The sequence below is a fragment of the Mycteria americana genome, chromosome 21 (assembly GCF_035582795.1).
Source record: "Mycteria americana isolate JAX WOST 10 ecotype Jacksonville Zoo and Gardens chromosome 21, USCA_MyAme_1.0, whole genome shotgun sequence".
NCBI lineage: Eukaryota > Metazoa > Chordata > Aves > Ciconiiformes > Ciconiidae > Mycteria > Mycteria americana.
Window position 1 is genome coordinate 4,340,220 of NC_134385.1, and position 18,800 is coordinate 4,359,019.

The 18,800-nt window shown below is 52.7% G+C and overlaps 2 protein-coding genes across 4 annotated transcripts; both read left to right on the plus strand.

Annotated features, from left to right (window-relative positions):
• Nucleotides 1–904: 904 nt before the first annotated feature.
• PDIK1L (PDLIM1 interacting kinase 1 like) lies at nucleotides 905–9,976 on the plus strand. 3 transcript variants are annotated; one of them, XM_075522153.1, is made up of 3 exons: nucleotides 905–982; nucleotides 3,251–3,552; nucleotides 6,278–9,976. In XM_075522153.1, the coding sequence occupies exons 2-3, from the start codon at nucleotides 3,268–3,270 to the stop codon at nucleotides 7,016–7,018; spliced, it is 1,026 nt and encodes a 341-aa protein (XP_075378268.1). In that variant the 5' UTR covers nucleotides 905–982; nucleotides 3,251–3,267; the 3' UTR covers nucleotides 7,019–9,976. The 3 variants fall into 3 exon arrangements, with proteins under 3 accessions (XP_075378268.1, XP_075378269.1, XP_075378270.1); XM_075522154.1 differs by having other exon boundaries at nucleotides 947–982; nucleotides 2,140–3,552; XM_075522155.1 differs by lacking the exon at nucleotides 905–982 and adding an exon at nucleotides 1,018–1,304.
• FAM110D (family with sequence similarity 110 member D) lies at nucleotides 1,049–18,634 on the plus strand. Its single transcript, XM_075522152.1, has 2 exons — nucleotides 1,049–1,057; nucleotides 16,988–18,634. Exon 2 carries the CDS (start codon nucleotides 17,110–17,112, stop codon nucleotides 18,145–18,147), a length of 1,038 nt encoding a protein of 345 aa, XP_075378267.1. The 5' UTR covers nucleotides 1,049–1,057; nucleotides 16,988–17,109; the 3' UTR covers nucleotides 18,148–18,634.
• Nucleotides 18,635–18,800: the final 166 nt, after the last annotated feature.

The following is an 18,800-nucleotide window of genomic DNA, read 5'->3' on the forward strand; positions in this document are numbered from 1 at the left end:
CCAGCCGCTCAGGAGGGCAGCACGGGGGTCGGCCACCGATGTGCACCCACTCCACGCCCGCGAGCTGGCCCTGTCTGGGGGTGGCATTGATTAACTAATTGCTTCTGGACTCGATTAAGGGGATTCATGGGAATGAAGGGGTTGTAATGCCCTAATCAGCTTTCGAAACCCACAAGGGGCTCGTCGGCCCCTAATTGGCTTGGGGCAGCTTAGGCAGGGCCCCGGGGCACTAATCGCCACCGGGCTCCTTCCCAACAAACCGGGGAGAGGCGGGAGAGCGCGTTGCTCTGGTGGGAGCATATCTGAACGGCCTCTGCTTGCTCTCTGCAGGGCTCCGAGCAGCGGCTGGCCCTGGCTTCTCCCAAAATGACTGCGATGGCCCTACGGGTCGAGGGGACAGCGGGGACCATGGCAGAAGCCCCAACTCCCGTGCAGGGGGGGCACCTCCAGCCCTGCAGCCTGCAGAGGAAAGGGGGCAATGGCAAAGAACGGAGCACAGGAAGGGAGGACAGCTCTCTGCCAGAAGCTGTGTCGCCATCACACAAAGCCAGAGCGCAACCAAAGGCGGGAGGGACTCGACTTATTTTTTTCTTAATGCCAAGCAATAAATAAATAAATAAATAAATAAAAACCGCAAAACACCCCCAAAAAAGAGGAGAGCCGTCATTGCAAAGTGGGGCGAGCACAGCGGAGGGGGATGCAGGCACGGGGCAGGGAGCAGCCGGGGGATGCACAAGGGGATGCACCAGGCGCCGTGCAACACCTTGCACAGGCGGCTGCACCGGCCACACGCGCCCCCGGGGAAGCGCGGGAGGGGCGCGCGCTCCCCCCTCTCCCCTTCGCCGCCGACCAATCAGAGGGCGCAGCGGCGGCGCGGGGGCGGGGGCGGGGCTCGCGCGGGGGCGTGGCGGCGGCGGCGCAGGGGAGGGGAGGGAGCCCTATAATGGCGGCCGGGCGGAGGCAGCGCGGCGGCGGCGCTGAGGTAACGCGGCGGCCGGCCCGGTCTGAGCCGGCCTGGGAGTGGCGGGGAGCGGTCCGGGCCCGGGCGGTTGCCCCGGTGCGTCATAGTGGGGGGGGGGGCCGCACGGAGCGGGCCGTGCCGGGCCCAGGCGGGCGGGGACCTCCGGCCCAGGTGTGCGCGGGGGCTGCGCAGGGCCCGGGTACCTGGAGAGGAGGGCAGGGCCCAGCGGGGCGGGCTCCCCCTCGGGCCGCGGCTGCCGGCGTCAGAGCCCGCTCCCGGCCTCCGCCCGCAGCGAGCGGTGCCTCGGTAATTTCCCTGCGGAGCAAGGTCTCCCTCGGTGCAGGTGGGGTCCCGGTGTGACAGCCGCTTGCAGGGCCTCCCTGGAGGAGCAGGGCGAAGGGGGGGCGGGTAACTTGTTTTATTCCGTAATTATTGCTGCTAATGAGGCAGCCGGAGAGGGAGAGCGCTTCCCGGGTGAGATGCCGGCTGCAGCTTCCCAGGCCTGCAGGAGGGAGCAGGGGCAGGCCCGGCCTGTTTGCTTGCACTGCCTGGCCTGTGCCTGTCCCTGCTGCCAGGGCCCTGCTGCTTGGCATGAGCTTCCCGGTCGCTGCCCTGGGGAGCAGGCGGCACTTCTCATCGGCTTAAGCAATAACCCTCGGTGGCATTTCCAGACCAGCCTAGTCCGCTGTGGGGGTGAAGGAAGGCAGGTAGCAACCCTCACACTTGGCAGAATGACAGATCCTCTCTGGTAACAGCACACAGCTAACTGACTTGCAACATGGGGGGACGTTTTCTGCTCATTTTGAACCTGATGTGATAGTGTTTGAGTAATGCAATCTTTTCCTCGGGAGTTATTTGGCTGCTGGTGAGATTACAGGTCCTGCTCTTCTCCCCTGCATGGGAAGGGCTATTGGCCCATCAGATCTTAATGTTCAGGCTGTAATCTTAATCTGTTCCTCATAGTCCTGCTACAGGTGCAGGCTCAACGCACCTTGTGAGCAGAACCTCATGGTAACGCGTTTCTTGGGCACGTCACATTTCAGTTCAAAATGTTCTTGTAAATGTGCGTTACAGAACTTTGCTGAAAGGTTAAAATGTCTCCGTAGTATTGCCATGAGACTGATGATACCTTTTTTTCTCTCTCTTTCTTTTTTTCTTCTTTTTTTCTAAAAAAAAAGTACCTAAAACAGTGGAAATACTTGAAAACTTCCTACTAATAACAGGCTGTTTTGATGTGGTCCTTGTTGCCTGGTTTACTGACATAAAGAGAATTACGTTTATCACTGGCAATCACAAACCGTTTTAGTTCTGATATACTAGCTGTGATTTTTTTTTAAACTTTTATTTTTGTCTTTCATTCTGTTTGACCAGTGATAACTGGCTAGCCAAGCTTTTTTTTCCTGTCTATAGTCAGTGTCCCACTTTGGTTGGGTTGTGTGAAGGTGGTGCTGGTGTGTTTTGGTTTGTAATTGTGCAGGGAGGGTCATAAATCTGTAGCAGTGTTTGGTGGCTTGTGTGTGTATGTGTGTCTTGTACTTATAGAGCAATATCTTAACTTTTGTCCTTGCCCTGTTGCGCAAAAGTGAAAGTTAGATGCTGGGTACAAGCTTCTGCAATCAGTTACCCTTTTTAACTTTTTGTAACTGTAGACTCCTCATTCAGAGGAGACTAGGTGAAAAATCGTAGTAACATTAAAAAATAAATTGGAAGCGATCCAAAGCATCCTTTTGTCTTGGTATCAGTAAAAGAATTTCATGATTAAATTATAACAGAAACATTTACTTATGCAGTCACCTCCATAAAAGGCAGTGTAAATTAAATCTGTTACTGCCCAACCACAGGCTTCAACTAGAACCTCTTCTCTGCTATCCCAGGTGCGGATGGAGAGCATGATACCATACTATTATTTCCGCAGATGTTCACGGAAGACACTGAGAGGAAGGAGCAGGAGCATAAATGATAGTCCTGTCTCGGCACAGTACAAGTCTGGGTTTGAATTGTTGCCACCTTGAAAACTGGGCTGTATTTGAAATCTTAATAGTCCCACCAAAATTATGTAATTTCACTTTTAACTAGTCTGTGGCAATAGGTACAGGTTTACAGAATAGCTTCTGGAATGTTTTGGCACTCGAGTGCAGCGTTGCGTCCAGTGTAACGCTTGGAGGCACTGCCCTGTTAATTGCAGGGTTTTGGTAGGCCTAATAGTGCCTCACCAAGCCACATGGGGGAAAATACAGCCCAGTTCTTGTTCATAAGTTTTAGTTCTGTGGGTTTTTCCCCCTTCCCCAGAACCCTTGATCTTGAAGATGGTGAGTAGCCAGCCTAAGTACGATCTAATACGGGAGGTTGGTCGTGGCAGTTATGGTGTGGTGTACGAAGCAGTCGTCAGGAAGACCTCTGCACGGGTCGCGGTGAAAAAGATTCGGTGCCATGCTCCAGAGAACGTGGAACTAGCTCTGCGTGAGTTCTGGGCACTTAGCAGTATCAAGAGCCAACATCCCAACGTCATTCACCTGGAGGAGTGCATCTTGCAGAAAGATGGTATGGTGCAGAAGATGTCCCATGGCTCCAGTTCCTCCCTTTATTTACAGGTACATGAAGCTGAGGTAATGGGGTGGAAGTAATTAATATGGATGTGTAGCTGGGAGGGAAGGAGGTGGGTAGCTAAGATTTTTTTTTTTTTTTTTAGGTATGCTTAGTTAGGAGAGGATATTGTTCGTGTTGTTGACACCCAAAAATTATTTTATATCTTTAAAAGAGCATATCTGTTGAACAGTTACCTGTAACTTGTAATTTGAAGCCATGCCACTCTAGAAGACTCCAGGATTTTTTTAATGCAAATCTGCTTTGATAATTTGAGGAAACACCACAGGTAAAGCACAAGGGAGGGGCAGGCTGTTGTTGTATTACTTGGTAGAAGCCCTGCTGCAGGGTTAATGGGCAGACAGGTACTAATGTCTTGGGACAGAGCTCTGAAGAATTTCTTAATCTTGGATGTCCTTGAAAGAGGAAGTAACTGACTTGATTTAGGAAGCTGACACTTAAAATTCTTTCAGAAATAATAAGCAACTGGTAGCATGTGGTGAGCCATTTTCTTTTTTGAATAAACATATTAATATCTTCAAAGAGAGGTAAAGGTATGATAAATAAAGGAATAAATATCACTCCCCCTGTGTGGCTACTGAAAGTGTCCTTTAAGTCACCTTTAAATTTGAAGATGCATATTTTTGAAGAATAAGTAGCTCTGGAAAGACTTTGAAAGATAATCTGATTCATTCCCTTGTCAACAAGCTGCCCCAACTATAAGTCATCCCCTGGCAGAAATTTGTGTCTCTGGTTTTAAAAGTCAGTAGCCACCTCAATGTTTATTGTGTTATCCCTAGTCAGCTTTTATCATTTCAGTTTTTATTGTTGTCGTTCTTGCATGTCTAATGTAGAACCTTTTGTTAGTGAACATTCATCTGACAACCCTTCACGGCTGTCCACATCCCCTTGTGCCAAGTGCTGTACGAGCCTGAGAAAGAGGATTCTTGCCTTTGTAGACTCGCTGTAGCTTGGTAGTTGTTACTAACCTGCTTTCATGAAGGGATTAGGGTAAAATAATACTGGCCAGCTCATGTAGGAGAAATTAGTACCTTACCTTCCTAGTCGTTAGTGGATCTGTGAGAGACTGCATCAAATGTGTGGACAGCTGTACAGGGAGGAGCTTAAAAAACAAGGTGGAACTGGAAGGTGGGGAATAGCTTCCAGATCACCTGCAGCATTGGTTTTTGACGGCAGTGCCTGTTAATGTGGCGTGTAGATCTCGCCCCTGTCAGGTGCAAGCACTACAAATTGTTTCCCTGCTCCAGAGAGCAGAGAAGAGCAAAGGGCAGAGCTGAGCTGACTCTGAAAAGACTGGGATCACTTTCTAATAGCATGTGCTAAACCAGAGAAAATCAGATCTCCCTTGGCTTGCTCTCTCCTCTCCCCAGCCTGGGTGATACTACGTTAGAGCTGAAGGGGTGCAGTGTGTGAGGAAGCTGGCTGGGGAGGGGGTGTTAGCATCTCCTGAAGGGCTTTGGGGCAGATGCTTAGCTGGTGTCAGCTGAACTAAGTCAAGTGAGAGTCCTAAACTAGCCTGGTTTTGTGGTGCTTTGCCACTGTCACAGATGTGGTAGTGCATTTTGTTGTCTTAACGCTCTGAACTGAGATGCAGGTACAGCTTCTGTGAAGCTGCGGGGAGGGAAGAGCTGTGTGTTGGTGCTCACTTGGCAAAGGAGACTCCCTGCTGTCCTGCGATACCTTAATCTCACTGTCACCGACTATAAACCCTAAATACATAGTTTTCTAGTTCTAACATGGATTTACTGGTTTAAATTGGTCCAGTTTGAGTGCTAGTTGTGCTAGCAATTAAAGATAACTATAAATTGCTAGTAATTTTGCTCTTGGATAGAAAAGGTCGCTTTTTTAAAGCACTTTAAAATGCCTCTAAATATTAATAGCTACCTTAATTTTTTGAAAGCCTGTAGGAGCTATGTTTGGTTTACTACTAACAGAAATAATTGCAAGACTTACCTTCCAGAGCATGCTAAGAGCCACCTCAGAGGAGCTGAAGAGGCAAATGTATAGTTGTGTAAACAGGATTAGTAAAACTGATTGCTGGTTTTACTTTGCTTTTTGTATGAAGTAGCTATTAGAACTGACTGCTTGAGCTACTTGCTGCTTAAATTCTAGAAAGTAGTTAGTGGATCACGAGGGTGGGAAAGGTGTTATGTGCAGCAGCTGTTCTGTGCCTGTAGATGAGCATTCTCCTGAGTTAAGGGATCCTGTGTTAACACTGGCTAGAATTCCTGTGTAAGGAACAGAGAATAGGCTTTAAAAATCTATTGCAGTGCCGCTTCATCGGCGGAGGACAAATACAACCCACTGGCACTGTACAGAGTTACTTGTTGAGACTTTGTTTATATATTAAAGTTGTTAGCGAAATGGGTGGGACAGGCTTTGTTGGGGTGGGACACTGTCCAGCTGAAACAGATGGGAGTGCAATGGCTGCTTAGTATCTTTCAAAATACTGTTATCTGGGTCTAGCTCTAGCTTCTGGGCGGGAGCGTGAACTTGATATGCTTCGCACACACTAAAATAAGGAGGCTGTCAAATACATTGTGATTTTTTTTTTTTTACATCATAAATTTTGCATAGTTTTATTTTCACCAGTTGCAATATCTTGCTCTCTGGATTCTCAAGAGGAAGATCCATACTTCATGCATTTTTCCATCGTGTCTTTATATTCTTGTGATTGTCAGGTAGTTATGACATTTCTTTTCCTTGTTGCAGCTTGTAGAGACCTCATTAAAAGGAGAAATAGTCTTTGACCCAAGAAGTGCTTATTACCTCTGGTTTGTAATGGATTTCTGTGATGGTGGAGACATGAATGAGTATTTGTTGTCCCGAAAGCCAAACCGCAAGACCAATACCAGTTTCATGCTTCAGCTCAGCAGCGCACTGGCGTTCCTGCACAAAAATCAGATTATTCATCGTGATCTCAAACCCGACAATATTCTGATATCTCGGAGCAGGATGGATGCTAGTGACTTGGAGCCTACCTTGAAAGTAGCTGATTTTGGGCTGAGTAAAGTATGTTCAGCCTCAGGACAGAATCCCGAGGAACCAGTCAACGTAAATAAGTGTTTTCTATCAACTGCATGTGGGACTGACTTCTATATGGCCCCTGAAGTCTGGGAAGGACACTACACTGCCAAAGCAGACATCTTTGCACTGGGGATTATAATCTGGGCAATGTTGGAAAGAATCACGTTCATAGATACGGAAACAAAGAAGGAACTTCTGGGGAGTTACGTCAAGCAGGGGACAGCGATCGTGCCTGTTGGAGAGGCGCTTCTAGAAAACCCTAAAATGGAACTGCTCATCCCCGTAAAGAAAAAATCCATGAATGCTCGAATGAAACAGCTGATCAAGGAAATGCTGGCTGCCAACCCGCAGGACCGACCCGATGCTTTTGAGCTAGAACTGCGATTAGTCAACATAGCTTTTAAAGATAGCAGCTGGGACACGTGACCTACCGAGTTGTGCGTCTCTCGATAGAGCTCCTTCTCACCTAACTGATGGTGCAACTTAATAGCAGTAAAAGAAATGAGCCTGAACTCAAACCTGCAGGGTGTAGTTTCTACCAAATGAATCTCTTCTGAGTTTCATAAATGATACGAATGTTGAGTTGGCCGCTGTGTTAATGATGTGTATAATACCAGGATGTTACATGCAAGTGTAAGCTGTGACGATGGTCGTTTGTGTATGCTGGCAGTGGGATGTCTTAAGAGCTGAGACTTGATTTCCAGCACTATGTCATGGAGTATTTCATACATTCCAGTTTCCTATGTCAGTATTAGGAACTCTCATGGAAAAAGAGATTTGCATGCTGGTAGTGCAAATCTTCAGGCTTTGTAAAGTAATTCTGTGTATATATTTATGTATACGAGTGACTGGGAGTGTATGCCACTTTTCTTAAATTATTTGCTATGGGTCTGAATGATTGGGGTCTGCTAGAAAACTAGGTGAAGAAGATAATGAGAAGCATTCCTTCTTCTCCAGGCCTGAATAACTTTATTATTTATTTTTGTTATCTAATGTCAAGATAGGGTCTGAGACTTGACTTTGTAGACAAAAAATGCAATGCAAAGGGATCAGCAGTTTTTAAAGTACTGACATGGCCAAGCTTAGCACTTACAGCTTAATGAGCTCGTCACTGAGGGAGTCAAATTACAAGTGTATGCAATCAGGTGCTAGCATGTTGGCTAGTTCATTAATTGTTTGATTTTTCGCTTTCTTCTAGTAATCAAATACTTTATTACAGGTAATCTACAGTTTCACAACATGCTCTCTACTCCTGTATCTATAATCCAATAGCACTTTGAGTACTTCAGATAGGAGAGTAGGGTGAGCCTAGTTTATGGAAACGTGGATGGGGGAATCCAGCAGCATAAGAGCGTTATTTTTAAGATTCTTCAAAATATCGTTGCAGCATGGTTTTCCCATTAACTGAATCTAATAACACTGGGTCATGGTCTCCTCCTTTCTGGCACTGACTCTGACCTGGTAGCAATGAGGAGATAAAGGGGTGACTTTGTCTTGTAGAACACACCTATTCTCAAATAGGAGGGAAAACTCAGTAACCGGTGTGTGAAAGGTATCTCTGACTTGTGTGGCAACCTTGGCCGATCTTTTTTAAATTTTTCTTCCTTTGAAATAAGTAATATTTATTTAAAACCACAGACAGTAGGATGGAAAGCTTTGAAGTAGTTGAAAGGCTGCTTATCCCCAGCTCTTACTCCACAGAAGCAGATTGATATGCTGAGAGAGGTTTCACAAAGGCCACCTGACACCGTATGGCAGACAGAAGCTGCTTTGTAATCATATAATGCTTTGCTCTTTTGGGTGCAGGACTGTGACCTTTCTCATCAGTTTGACCTTTTGGAAAGTAAAGTCTTAAAAAATTGCCTTTTAAAGGCAGATATATTAAAGCTGCAACAAAGGTCGGTTTTCTTAATAAAAGCAATTTAATGGTGTTTTTCCCAAATCTTACCTGAAAATTGCCATAAGTATTCCCTTGTGTAACTTGCTTCTCAGGTACTGTTCCCTCTTAGTGCTGTGAGAGCAGTTCTGATCAGTCAGTGTTTATTTAGCCTGAGTGTGAATAAACAGCACAAAATAGAATTTTTTTGTTCTTCCAAAAGCATAGGATTTCGATTCTACCAACCTTCTGAGGCTTTACAGACTACAGTTGATTCCTACCTGGTGCTGTGTAGGTGTCTGTTCCTTACCCAGTCACCCTTAGTCCTTAATTCTTGTTATTTTGCTTCACTTTATCGTTTGAGGCAAGTTGTCTAAACAGTGATTCTCAGACAAATACACTTTGTCCCAAAACAGTGTTTATTGTTTAGAAAATGGTATAGAAGTAACTTTGAGAAGACAGTGGCCCCGAGTGCAGCAGAGCACCTTCGCTTCAGCGTAGATTGGCAGGGACGGAGGCAACTGCATCGTACCGAGGATACAGCCTGTTGCCTGTGTGGATGTCCCGGTGTTGCTCCTTCCCTGCAGACAGCTTAGTCTATAAAAGAAGACTTGGAGCCTATCTGTGAGTAATAATAAGGAGAGATCTATTTATTATTATGTTCCAGAAGTGGAGATCTGTTTTGTTCTCGTATTTTGAGTTCAGTACAATTGAAGCCTCAGCTTGTTGCTGAAAGGAAGAAAACAAACCTCTCACTGTCTGTGCCAACACTGTTTCACAGTACTTACATTTCAGCATGGTCATTTGATGAGTAAAGTTTTAAGAGGCTATATAATTTTTCCATGTTAAACTTGAGAGCTTTTTAAAAATACATTGCTAACTTCCTCTTCTCTCCTGCCCACCTGAAAGTCAGAATCAACTTATGTTATCTTAAGGTATGAATCTGCTACAGAATAATACTACTTACCTTCAAGGCGCTTTGAAAATCACCTGATTCTTCTCTGAAATATTTCAAAGGATGAACACCAAATGTGCTATCTGCCCGCCGTGCAGAAACGAGTGCTAGTAAATGACACAGGGAAGTTTTTTGGGTTTTTTTGACTCCCAAAGTGTTTCTTTGCACTGATTGCCACTTTAAAGGGTGGGGGTACCTGAAATCCCTCTCATGGTGCTTAGCCTTGCTGTTGGGTGACACTGAGTGTTTCCTTGGTTAACACTGAATGGTAGTCCTCGAGGTCTGTGTTCTGTTTGATTTTTTTTTTTTTTGTTGCTGTTGTTGTTGTCCAAGGTCTTTGTTTAAAACCTTTGATAAATCAAATTGTTGTAGCAGCTACAGAGTTATTCACCAGCGTGACACAAAGTCAAGATACTTTTTAGCACTCAAAGATTTTTTTTCAAATCTTTCTTTAAAAACTGTAAAATATATTTTATGGAGAATTTATAATGAGGAAAATGATTGTGTAGTTTATTAAGTTCATGACTTTTTTGCAATAAAATCTGAATTTCAATGAAGCTTTTGAACTTTTTACGGAGAAATGCTTTCTTCTCAGTCAGCACAATGTCAGCAAAGCTACAGAAGGGTTTATTTGCTGGGCTAGGACAGAAGTGAGCTGTAGTACTTCATCACAGTCATACCGTAAGTGATCCTAGGCTCGTAAAAGATGCTAGATTGGCTAATAGGTGTGCTGCTCATCCTCTGTGGGTAGCGGCGGTGCCAAATGTCCACTGATGTGTCATGTGCTGCTGGAGGACTTCACAGAGCGAGGCCAAACTGGATGTGAAAACAGAGCTGTCTCTTGGACTGGTTGAGGTGAGCCATGCCCGTGTGGACCCTGTGGCTTCTGCCCAGCCCTTTATGAATCAAAACAGTGCTCTTCTGGGTGTGCTTCACTTTCAAAGAGGGGATTAAAGAGTGAAAAAAGCATTCTTGCATCCAGTACATACTTGAAGTTGTTACTACAAGCAGAGTGAGTACCACCCTGGGCTGTAAGGAAATCTCTGGCAGGTTCTGCCTACCCCATTACTGGTACTACTGGATTTTTGAGGCTGCAAATAGATGCTGCCGCTCTCCTGGGCACTGACGCTCCTCCTGCTGAAGCGAGCCTTTCCCCCTCTAGTTCCTGCATGTGCTGCAGTAGGATTTCACCCAGAAAGCCGCACGTCCTCGTTCTGGGGGTGAGCCCTGTTGCCCCCTGAGCGCACCGCAAGCCCCTGTGCAGAGGGTGTGCTGTGCTGCGTTCCCCTGCTGCGTACATGGGCTGATTGCTGCTGGCTTTGTCTGGAGCTGGTGGAGGGAGCGGGCGTGTGCAGGCTGTCGGGGCAGCTCCTGGGGCTGAACAAGGTGTAAATGGCCTTCGGGAGGTTTGTGAGGGATGGTGGCTTCTCGGTCTCACGTGCCCTGAGAACCCTTAGAAATAAAGGTGAGGAAACATCACTGCTTATACGTGATACAAAAGTCTAGTACTCATTTGCATGTTTTAATTAACAGTGCTCTGGAACAAAGGGTTGTGCAGACTGGGAATAGTGCAAACTGGAAATGCTGTAAATTGGTTTGTCTTCCCATTTGTTACCCCTGCAACAAACCCAAGCCCGGTCATCTCCTGTGGGCCGTGCACTTGCATGGTCACCCGCGGTTTCCTGCATATCCTGGGGCCAGAAATAGGCAGATTCCCCACCTGGCAGAAGCTGTGTGGTTAAATCTGTAAGTCAATGCAGTCGTTGCAGAAGAGAAAGGGATTTAAATTTAGATTATTTTTTATTAAAGGATAAGCACCTTTAATTAAAAAGGAGAAAGTCACACCTCTTCGATTAGTTGTAAGAGTGGTGATTTTAAATATAGACATAAGCTAAATTCCTCCCCCACAAAATGAAGAAAACGAAGCCTATGTACTTGAAATATATCTAGTCCGTGGTGGGAGGGGGGTGGCAATGCGCAAGGAAATGCCCTGGTGCAGAGATCAGATGTAACTAAGGCTGCATCTCTGCTCAAATAACCCAACCTCTGCTTTATTCTCCTTGTTCTGCAGAACGCTGAGGCCTCGGGCTCCGGCTTGCCCATCCCGTTTCCTCGGGCAAGGCTTGGCTAGGCGATCCCCTCTCTGCAGCGCTGGGCTTGGGAACTCGCCCTGTTTGTATTTTCACTTTGTGTTGGTTTAAACGGAGTTTTCCTTCGTGCCAGCCAATCGCGGCCCCTGCGCAAACTGCAGCGTAATGGCAGATGTTGCTTTGTGGTTGAGATAAAGTCCTGTCTCGGGGAGCCTGCAGCGGCCTGCCCGCCCCTTGGAAGGGTGCCCTCGCTTCAGAGAAACAACTTTTTTTTATTTTTTCTTCCCCCTGCGCGGTGGCTGGCTGGGCAGGCACGGTCGGGTGGCCTTTGGACTGCGGGCGGCACAAACGGCTGACTTTTTGCCTTGCTTTTCCCTTTGCTCCACCGATGTCCTGTGAATCCTTTCTATGGCGTGTCCTATCATTGTTTTTAGTCTTTACTGGTGGTCTGCGTGGTGGACACAAGGAGTTGTCTCGCGGAGAATTAGTTAGAGTTTGTGTTTAAATACTCCTATTTAACGGGCACTGCTGAGCATTGAGTGTTTCGTTTCCCTTTCGGTCTGAGGGGCTGGGGAGCAGTCTATGCAAAGTGCAATTTCTATTCTTAAGTGCAATGAAGGAAGAGGATGTATCTGAAATGCCACAAACTGTCCAGAGTGTCTGTGCTGTTTGGGGAGAGGTGGGAGGTGGAAATACAAGAGCAGGCTGCTGCAGATCTCTGTTCACTAGCTCTGTAAGCATTTTTGGGGAGTCTGAGACTGCACATTCTTATAAACAGAGCAAGCGAAGCACGGAGAAGTCGAGTGACCTGAAGGATGAACCAGCACCACCACCGCATCGCTGCGAGAGGAGCTGCGGCCCAGGCCGTGTTCCTGTTAAATCCCTTTGTTCTCGGATGAATGTCCAGATTATTTGGGTGCCCGAAGCAGAAAGCAATTGCACGAGGGCTGCAGTTTGGCAGGAGCAGCCAGGGCCAGCCCAGGGTGTGCAGGGGCCCGGGCTGAGCCCCGGGGCTGAGCTGGCTGGTGGTGGTTGGAGTTGTGGCCGCTCTCTTTGGGGCAGCCCCGTATGCCCAGCTGCCATCCCACACCCCACCAGGTGAAGTGCGCTGGGCTGGGGTGCGGGAGGACGTGGCCGACTTGCTTTGCGTTCCCCTGAAGAGGGCAAAGGGAGAACTGCTGCCAGAATTGCAATTGCTCAGAGGCCTCTTTAATCTCTGGGATAGGAGATGAAAACAGATGCAACCTAAAAACCTTTGCAGGTCCCTTGCAGCAGGTGGTGGGTTCAGCCCAGATGCTCGTCGTTGACCCTGGGGAGGCTTCCCTCAGTCCTGGCAGCTCCTTCCATCTCTCTCTGCCTTTCCTGTCTGTCCCTGGGGTCCCAGGAGTGACCTGTTTTGCTTCCCAGACAGCCAGCAGAAGTCAGCAAGGCCAGTCGTTGCCACCGTGGGTTTTGAAGCCCCCGTTGAGGGGTATGAACATCCACGGGAGCCTCGATGTCTTCTCCTGGGCCCAGCTGCTGTCTAGTTCCTACTTGCACCAACTTGTGGGTGGCTGCCTTAGATTAGGTGATGGTTTCAGATTTATTCATGCCCATTTGAGCCCGTGGTATTTTTAAACTTGTATAGCAAGCCTTCCACTTCTGCTCTCTCCCGAAGGAAGGTGCCTGCATCCTGAGCCCTCTCTGGCTTGCAGCCACCCAGCTCCCGTGGGCTGCTCTCCAGGCGGTGGCATTTGCATGGACCTCAGACCAGGAAGGGCTTTTGTGGGTTGTAAAAGTAAACCAGCAAGTAGAAACAGATATCTGTGTTACCAGGTGCTGCCGTCCTGCCTGTACCTGGTCAGGGTGGAGTTAAAGGGATTTTTTTTTTTTTTTTAATTTTTAAAGGAGAAATGCATTTGGAAAGGACGGAACAGGACATGGCTTCAGTCCTGCCCCTGCCTGCGGGCATGGCAGCCTCTGGCTTCCCCTGCCTTCTCGCCCGGATCCATCGGAGTAGCACTGGGAGCCCTGCGCTGGCCGTACGGCTCTGCTGCTGCTCCTCAAGCCTGATGTGTGGGCTACGAGGTGGGGATGTCGTCACCGGGGCCGAGAGGGCCCTGTCCCCCTTACCACGAGCCGGGAGGGAGGAGGGCTCGCAGGGAGCAGGGCTGTTTAATCGGGAGCTAGACCTGCTCTGAAAAATGGTGTCGGAAGGAGGATCTGTGCTCTGGGACTCGTGACCTTTGAGGACTTTCTCAGGCTTTTCTCGCCCACTGTGCAAGGGCTGGAAGTTTCCATACCTGGCCCCAGCTGTGGCTGGGTTTTGCCCGGGGGTTGCTTTGCTTGCCTGGCACCATGCTCGCTTCCCGGTGAGCTGGGAGGGAAGGGAAGCAGAACCCCATCAAAGAGCAGAGAGCGCCTTGCGAGAGCTCGGAGTAACTTTAAATAAAAACAAGGGCCTTTGAGCATCCACGTGACTAAGAAAAGCCACCTGGTGCATTCACAAGAGGCTGATTAATTGGGTAAATCTCCTCCTAGAAGCTGAAGTGACAAAACCCCCGTCACCTCCCCAGGGGAAGCAGGAGCTGCCTGCGATGCTGATGCCGGGAAGGGCTCCTCGCACCATCCGTTTTTGTATCCCGAAGGGAATCTGCCTTGTCCAAATATAACAGTTCAACAGTAAGTGCCTGGCAGGCGCTCTGAGGAGGAGACGGAGAGGACGGCCGCTCGGTCTGCCTCGCTTCAGGGTAGGAGCATCCCCCGGGAACACCCTGCATCAGCCAGAGAAAGGTGAATCAAAGGCTGCTCTTACTCACTTGTGGCTTTACTGGAACGACTGCTGCGATTCCAGCTTGGAAAATAAAACCTGTCCTAATAAACACTGATTCACATTGCCTGGAGTTAAAAATAAGATCCTGTCGGCTGGGAACCCAGGCGCTCTCTTCCCAGGGGCAGATCCCAGGGCTGCCATGGATTTCTCCGTCACTCGGTCCCCATCCTTTTCCCTGTCTTCCTCTGGAGACGGTCGGGTTTGCTCCGGCGTGGTCGCATCCTGCACGCGCAGCCCAAGTGCTGCTGGGAGCACAGCAGCCCGCGTTGCTCCTCTCCAGGTTTATTAGAATAGAAGAGGTGTTTGTCTCTTCCTCGCTTTCACTGGGATTTTTTCCGGTGCTGGCAGAGCTCGGAGAAGCCCTGGCCGCTCTCATCCTGCTCAGCTTCCATTTTAGCCTCTGTTTTCATCAGCCCGGGAGTCCTGGCTCTGGCCCCTTCCTGGCACCGGTGCCGTCACGCAAGGAGGTGCTGGATGCCGACCCGGCCCTGGTTCCCGGCACTGGCTCCCCAGCAGCGGCACTGCAGGAAGGAACTGGGGTGGGGGCCGGCAGCGCTCGGGGCCGGGTCCCTTCTCGTCCAGGGACAGAGCGCCCTGGCCTCCGTCCAGCGGAGATGGGGAGGGATGGAGGGAGCTGGCGGGTCCCTAGGGAGCACTGGGGGCTTTTCCAGCCCCGCTCCAAGGGACTGGGAGCTGAACGTAGGGTGCAGCCTGTCCTTCTCCCCTGGCCGCTGCGGTGCCACCTTCGCAGCCCCCCGGGCACGTGCTGGGGCTGGAGGGGGGCCGGGGGCTGCCCCCCTGGGAGCGCTCGGCCCTCGGGAAGGGGAGAGGGCAGCCGTAAGAATAACCCCTGGGCCGGCTCCAGCCCGTTGTGGCTTCCTGCGATTTACAGCCCTTCCCGGGGGGAAGAGGAGGCAGGAACTGGCCTGGCTCGGCGCTGGCTTTGACCCTTTCGCTACCAGCGGAGAAGGTGCCAGAAGGAGCCTTCCTCCCTCCTTCTCCCTCACCGGCCAGGGCGGTATCCTGGGGAAGGGGATCACGGTGGGCTCCTGCTCCTGAGCTGCACCCAGCATGTAGACCCTTCTACACCCTCCTTCTGCACCCAGGTGGATGTAGAAGGAGAAGCTGCCAGAGTAGACGTGGTTTCCCTGTCCCGTTCCTGATGCCCCGTGTGCTGGGAGGACAGAGAGACTGAGTCCTGCCTGAGAGCAGGCAGAGATCTCTGCTGCGGATCCCGAAATCCCGGCCAGGCTCCCGTAAGGAGGAGGAGGAGGGAAGAGGAGAGCTGGCAGAGGTGAGCTGGAGCTGCCGGAGGAGAGTTAATGCTGGCTGGGCAGGGGCAGGGCTCCGGGGTGTGAAGGCTGCGGCTGGGGCAGGGGGGTCATGCCGGGCTCCTGCTGACGGAGCTGGGCAGGCAGGGGTTAACGGGGTGGCTCTTCCTCTTCCTCTCCCTCTGTATGAGACTCCTGCTGGCTCTGGGCTCAGTTTGCTGCTGGCGGCCACAGGGGCAGGAGCTGAGTGAGACCGGAGCATCCCTGCATCCCATCCTTGCATCCCTGCATCCCATCCCTGCATCCCTGCGTGGGCTCAGGTGAGCAAGAGCATCCTCCACCCGCCGAGCCCGGGGGCTGGGCACGGATCCTGGCAGCGGGGCCGGGCCGGGGAGCGTGCAGGCGCGCTGGCACGGGCAGTCGCATCCTGGGCACGCTGGCTCTGCCAGGGCAAAGCCGGCGGGTGATGGGACCACGTGCCGGGGCCACCTTCCCTTGAACCACTACGAAAGCTCTGCCCCGCACCGGGGGAGGCTGGGGAGCTCATCCCTTGGGAGCGTAGGACCAGACGAACCGCGCGCCTCGGTTTCCCCATCTGTGCAGCAGGGGTGGACGCGGTGTCGGGGCCCGTGGGCTGTGTGTGTGGAGGTGCGTGGGCAGAGGGCTCCCGGGCTGTTCGCTCTCTAGTGAGCCCTGCTCTGCCCGGCCCCGTGTCCCTGCTGTCACCTGGGGAGGCTGCGGAGCTGGGTCAGCCGCTGGCGATGGGGCGGCTCTTCACGGCCGTTCGGGCCTCTGCTGCTCAGCGAAACCATCTGCTTTGGGCATTTACAGCCCCCGGGTCAGGCTCCAGACCCCCTTCCCCTGGCACCCACCTCCACCGCCGGATTCACGGCCCCGGTCCCGCACGGATGCTTGGGTACAGCTGAGAAAGAGCCATCACACCCCAGGGCTAAGAAAAGCCCCTTTGCTCCATGCCCCCCACGCATCGAGCAGGAGAGGTACCTTCCCTCCCAGGCAGCCGAGCTCAGCCCGACTGCGGGGCGCACGGCACGGAGACCCCAAACCATCCCCCAGCCCCTGCCATCACGCAGGGGCCTGGCCAGGGCAGCTCGCCAGCTCTCCTGCGCACGGGCTTTGTTCTGCTGTCCCTGCGCTCGGAAAGATAAGGCGGTCAGCTCCGGTATTTTTTCCTGTTGGAAGCCGCTCCTGGGATGCGGGTGAAGCCGGCGGATGCTCGGCGCTTCTCTCTTCCTGCCCGCGGATTGTTCCTGCCTGGGCTGGCAGAGCTCGTGCGTGGGATCGAGAAGACCCCCGGCTCCGCTTCACCCCCCGTCCTCTCCTGCCACTGCTGCATCCTCGGTTCTAACCCCGGCTCTCTTCTCTCCTCCCAGGGCCGAATTCAGGAGCCGAGCGAAGCTTTGGGAGCCTCCCCAGCCGTAGCACCGGACCCCCCGCCACAGCCACCCAGGGGGGAGCAAAGCGACCGGGGGTGCCGTTTCGGGTCTGGGGGGCGATGGTGCCCCTGGGCAGCCCCCCTCTCGCCGTCTGTGCCTCCAGCAACCTGCGCCTCGTGGACCCCGGCCGCGGCTCCCCCCTGGCCTGGCTGAACCGGGGCCCCGAGTGCCCGCGGGAGCCGGGGGGCAGTGGGGGTCGGGTGCCCAGCGCTGTGGAGCGGCTGGAGGCCGACAAGGCCAAATACGTCAAATCCCAGCAGGTCATCAACAGCCGGCAGGAGCCGGCGCTGCGGGGCTGCTCACCCCGGCTCTCTCCCCGCAGCCGGCGCCTCCTCGCCCGTCAGCAGTGTAGCGAGTTGTGTCAAGGCTCGGAGCTGGGCCGGGAGGGCCCTCGGAAGCTGCCGTGCCCCCAGTCCCCCGTGTCGCGCCGGACCGGCAGCAGGCGCCTGCTGAGACCCGACTCCCTCATCATCTACCGGCAGAAACGGGACTGCCCGGGGGGGGACAAGGAGAACGCCAAGGGCTCCGGGCTGGTGCGACGCCTCTTCCAGGGACCGCTCAGAGACAAGCCCCCCAGCTCCCCCCCAGCCAGGGGGCTGGATGAGGGGCCGCCAGCCCCCCAGAGCCCCGAGACCGCCATGCTGTGGGTGCCTGCGGAGAAGGAGGAGGTGAGGACGCCGGGTGCCAGCAGCAGCGGTGGCAGTGGTGGCATCTTCCCTCTGCCCAGCAGCCCAGCGGCACAGCCCCCCCGCACCCCCGGCAAGCAGGCGCTGGCTCTGCGCGTCTCCCTGCCGCTCTCGGAGAAGGAGCGGTTCTTCAACTACTGCGGGCTGGACCGGGCGCTGGTGGAGCTGCTGGGGCGGGAGCGGTTCGGGCCGGCGGGCTGGGACAACGCCTCAGCTCGGCTCCCCGGATCCTGCGAGTCGGAGTCTGGGCAGGCCTCGGGGGGCAGCGAGGGGGACGCGGGGCCAGGCGAGGAGGAGTCGGATGTTCGGGTGGGCTCTGCCGTCTCGGTGGTGGAGCGCAACGCCCGCGTCATCAAGTGGCTCTATGGCTGCCAGAGAGCCTGGGCGGCCGCCAAGGAGTCCACTGTCTGAGCGGAGGCAGCCCGGCCGAGGACGGGGACGCCCGTGTGTGTCCCACTGGCTGGACGTGGCCCCTCGCTGGATGTGGCCAATGGACTGGTGGCATCCTCGGTCCCAGCACCATGGGGCTGCTGCTGGCCAGGAGGGCCACCAGGTCTTGCCCCCTCCAGAGCCACCAGGTCTACCCTGGACCCGGGGCTGAGGGCAGTGGGGGCACCCGAGGGGCAGGCGGGGAAGGGGCTCCCTTGGGTGAGTCTCTCCCTAGCCCCGGGGTCTAGCAGGCTGCTGTCCCCCCACTGCGGCCCCTCTTCTCCATTCTCCCTGTCTCCAGCCCAGCGTGGCGGGACGGGGCTGCAGCTCCCTCGGCGACTCACGTCCTGCACCGGCTGCAGGCTGGGGGGGGGTGGGCAGCGCCTGAACCCCCCGCCACGGGCAGCACCTGCTTGCAGCTCCCTCCTCCCTGAAAAGAGGGGTGCTGGGGCCAGAGCAGTGCTCAATAAACCTGTTATTTTTTTTTTTTTCTAGCCTGGTGGTGTGTGTGGTTTGTGTGGGCAGAGCGCAGGGCTGCCGGGGATGCTTTGGGGCTGGGGGGAGCAGCCCCGCATCCCCATCCCCACTGTGGGGGGCCGTGCTGCTCCAGGGGCAACAGGACTGCCAGGCTGGGG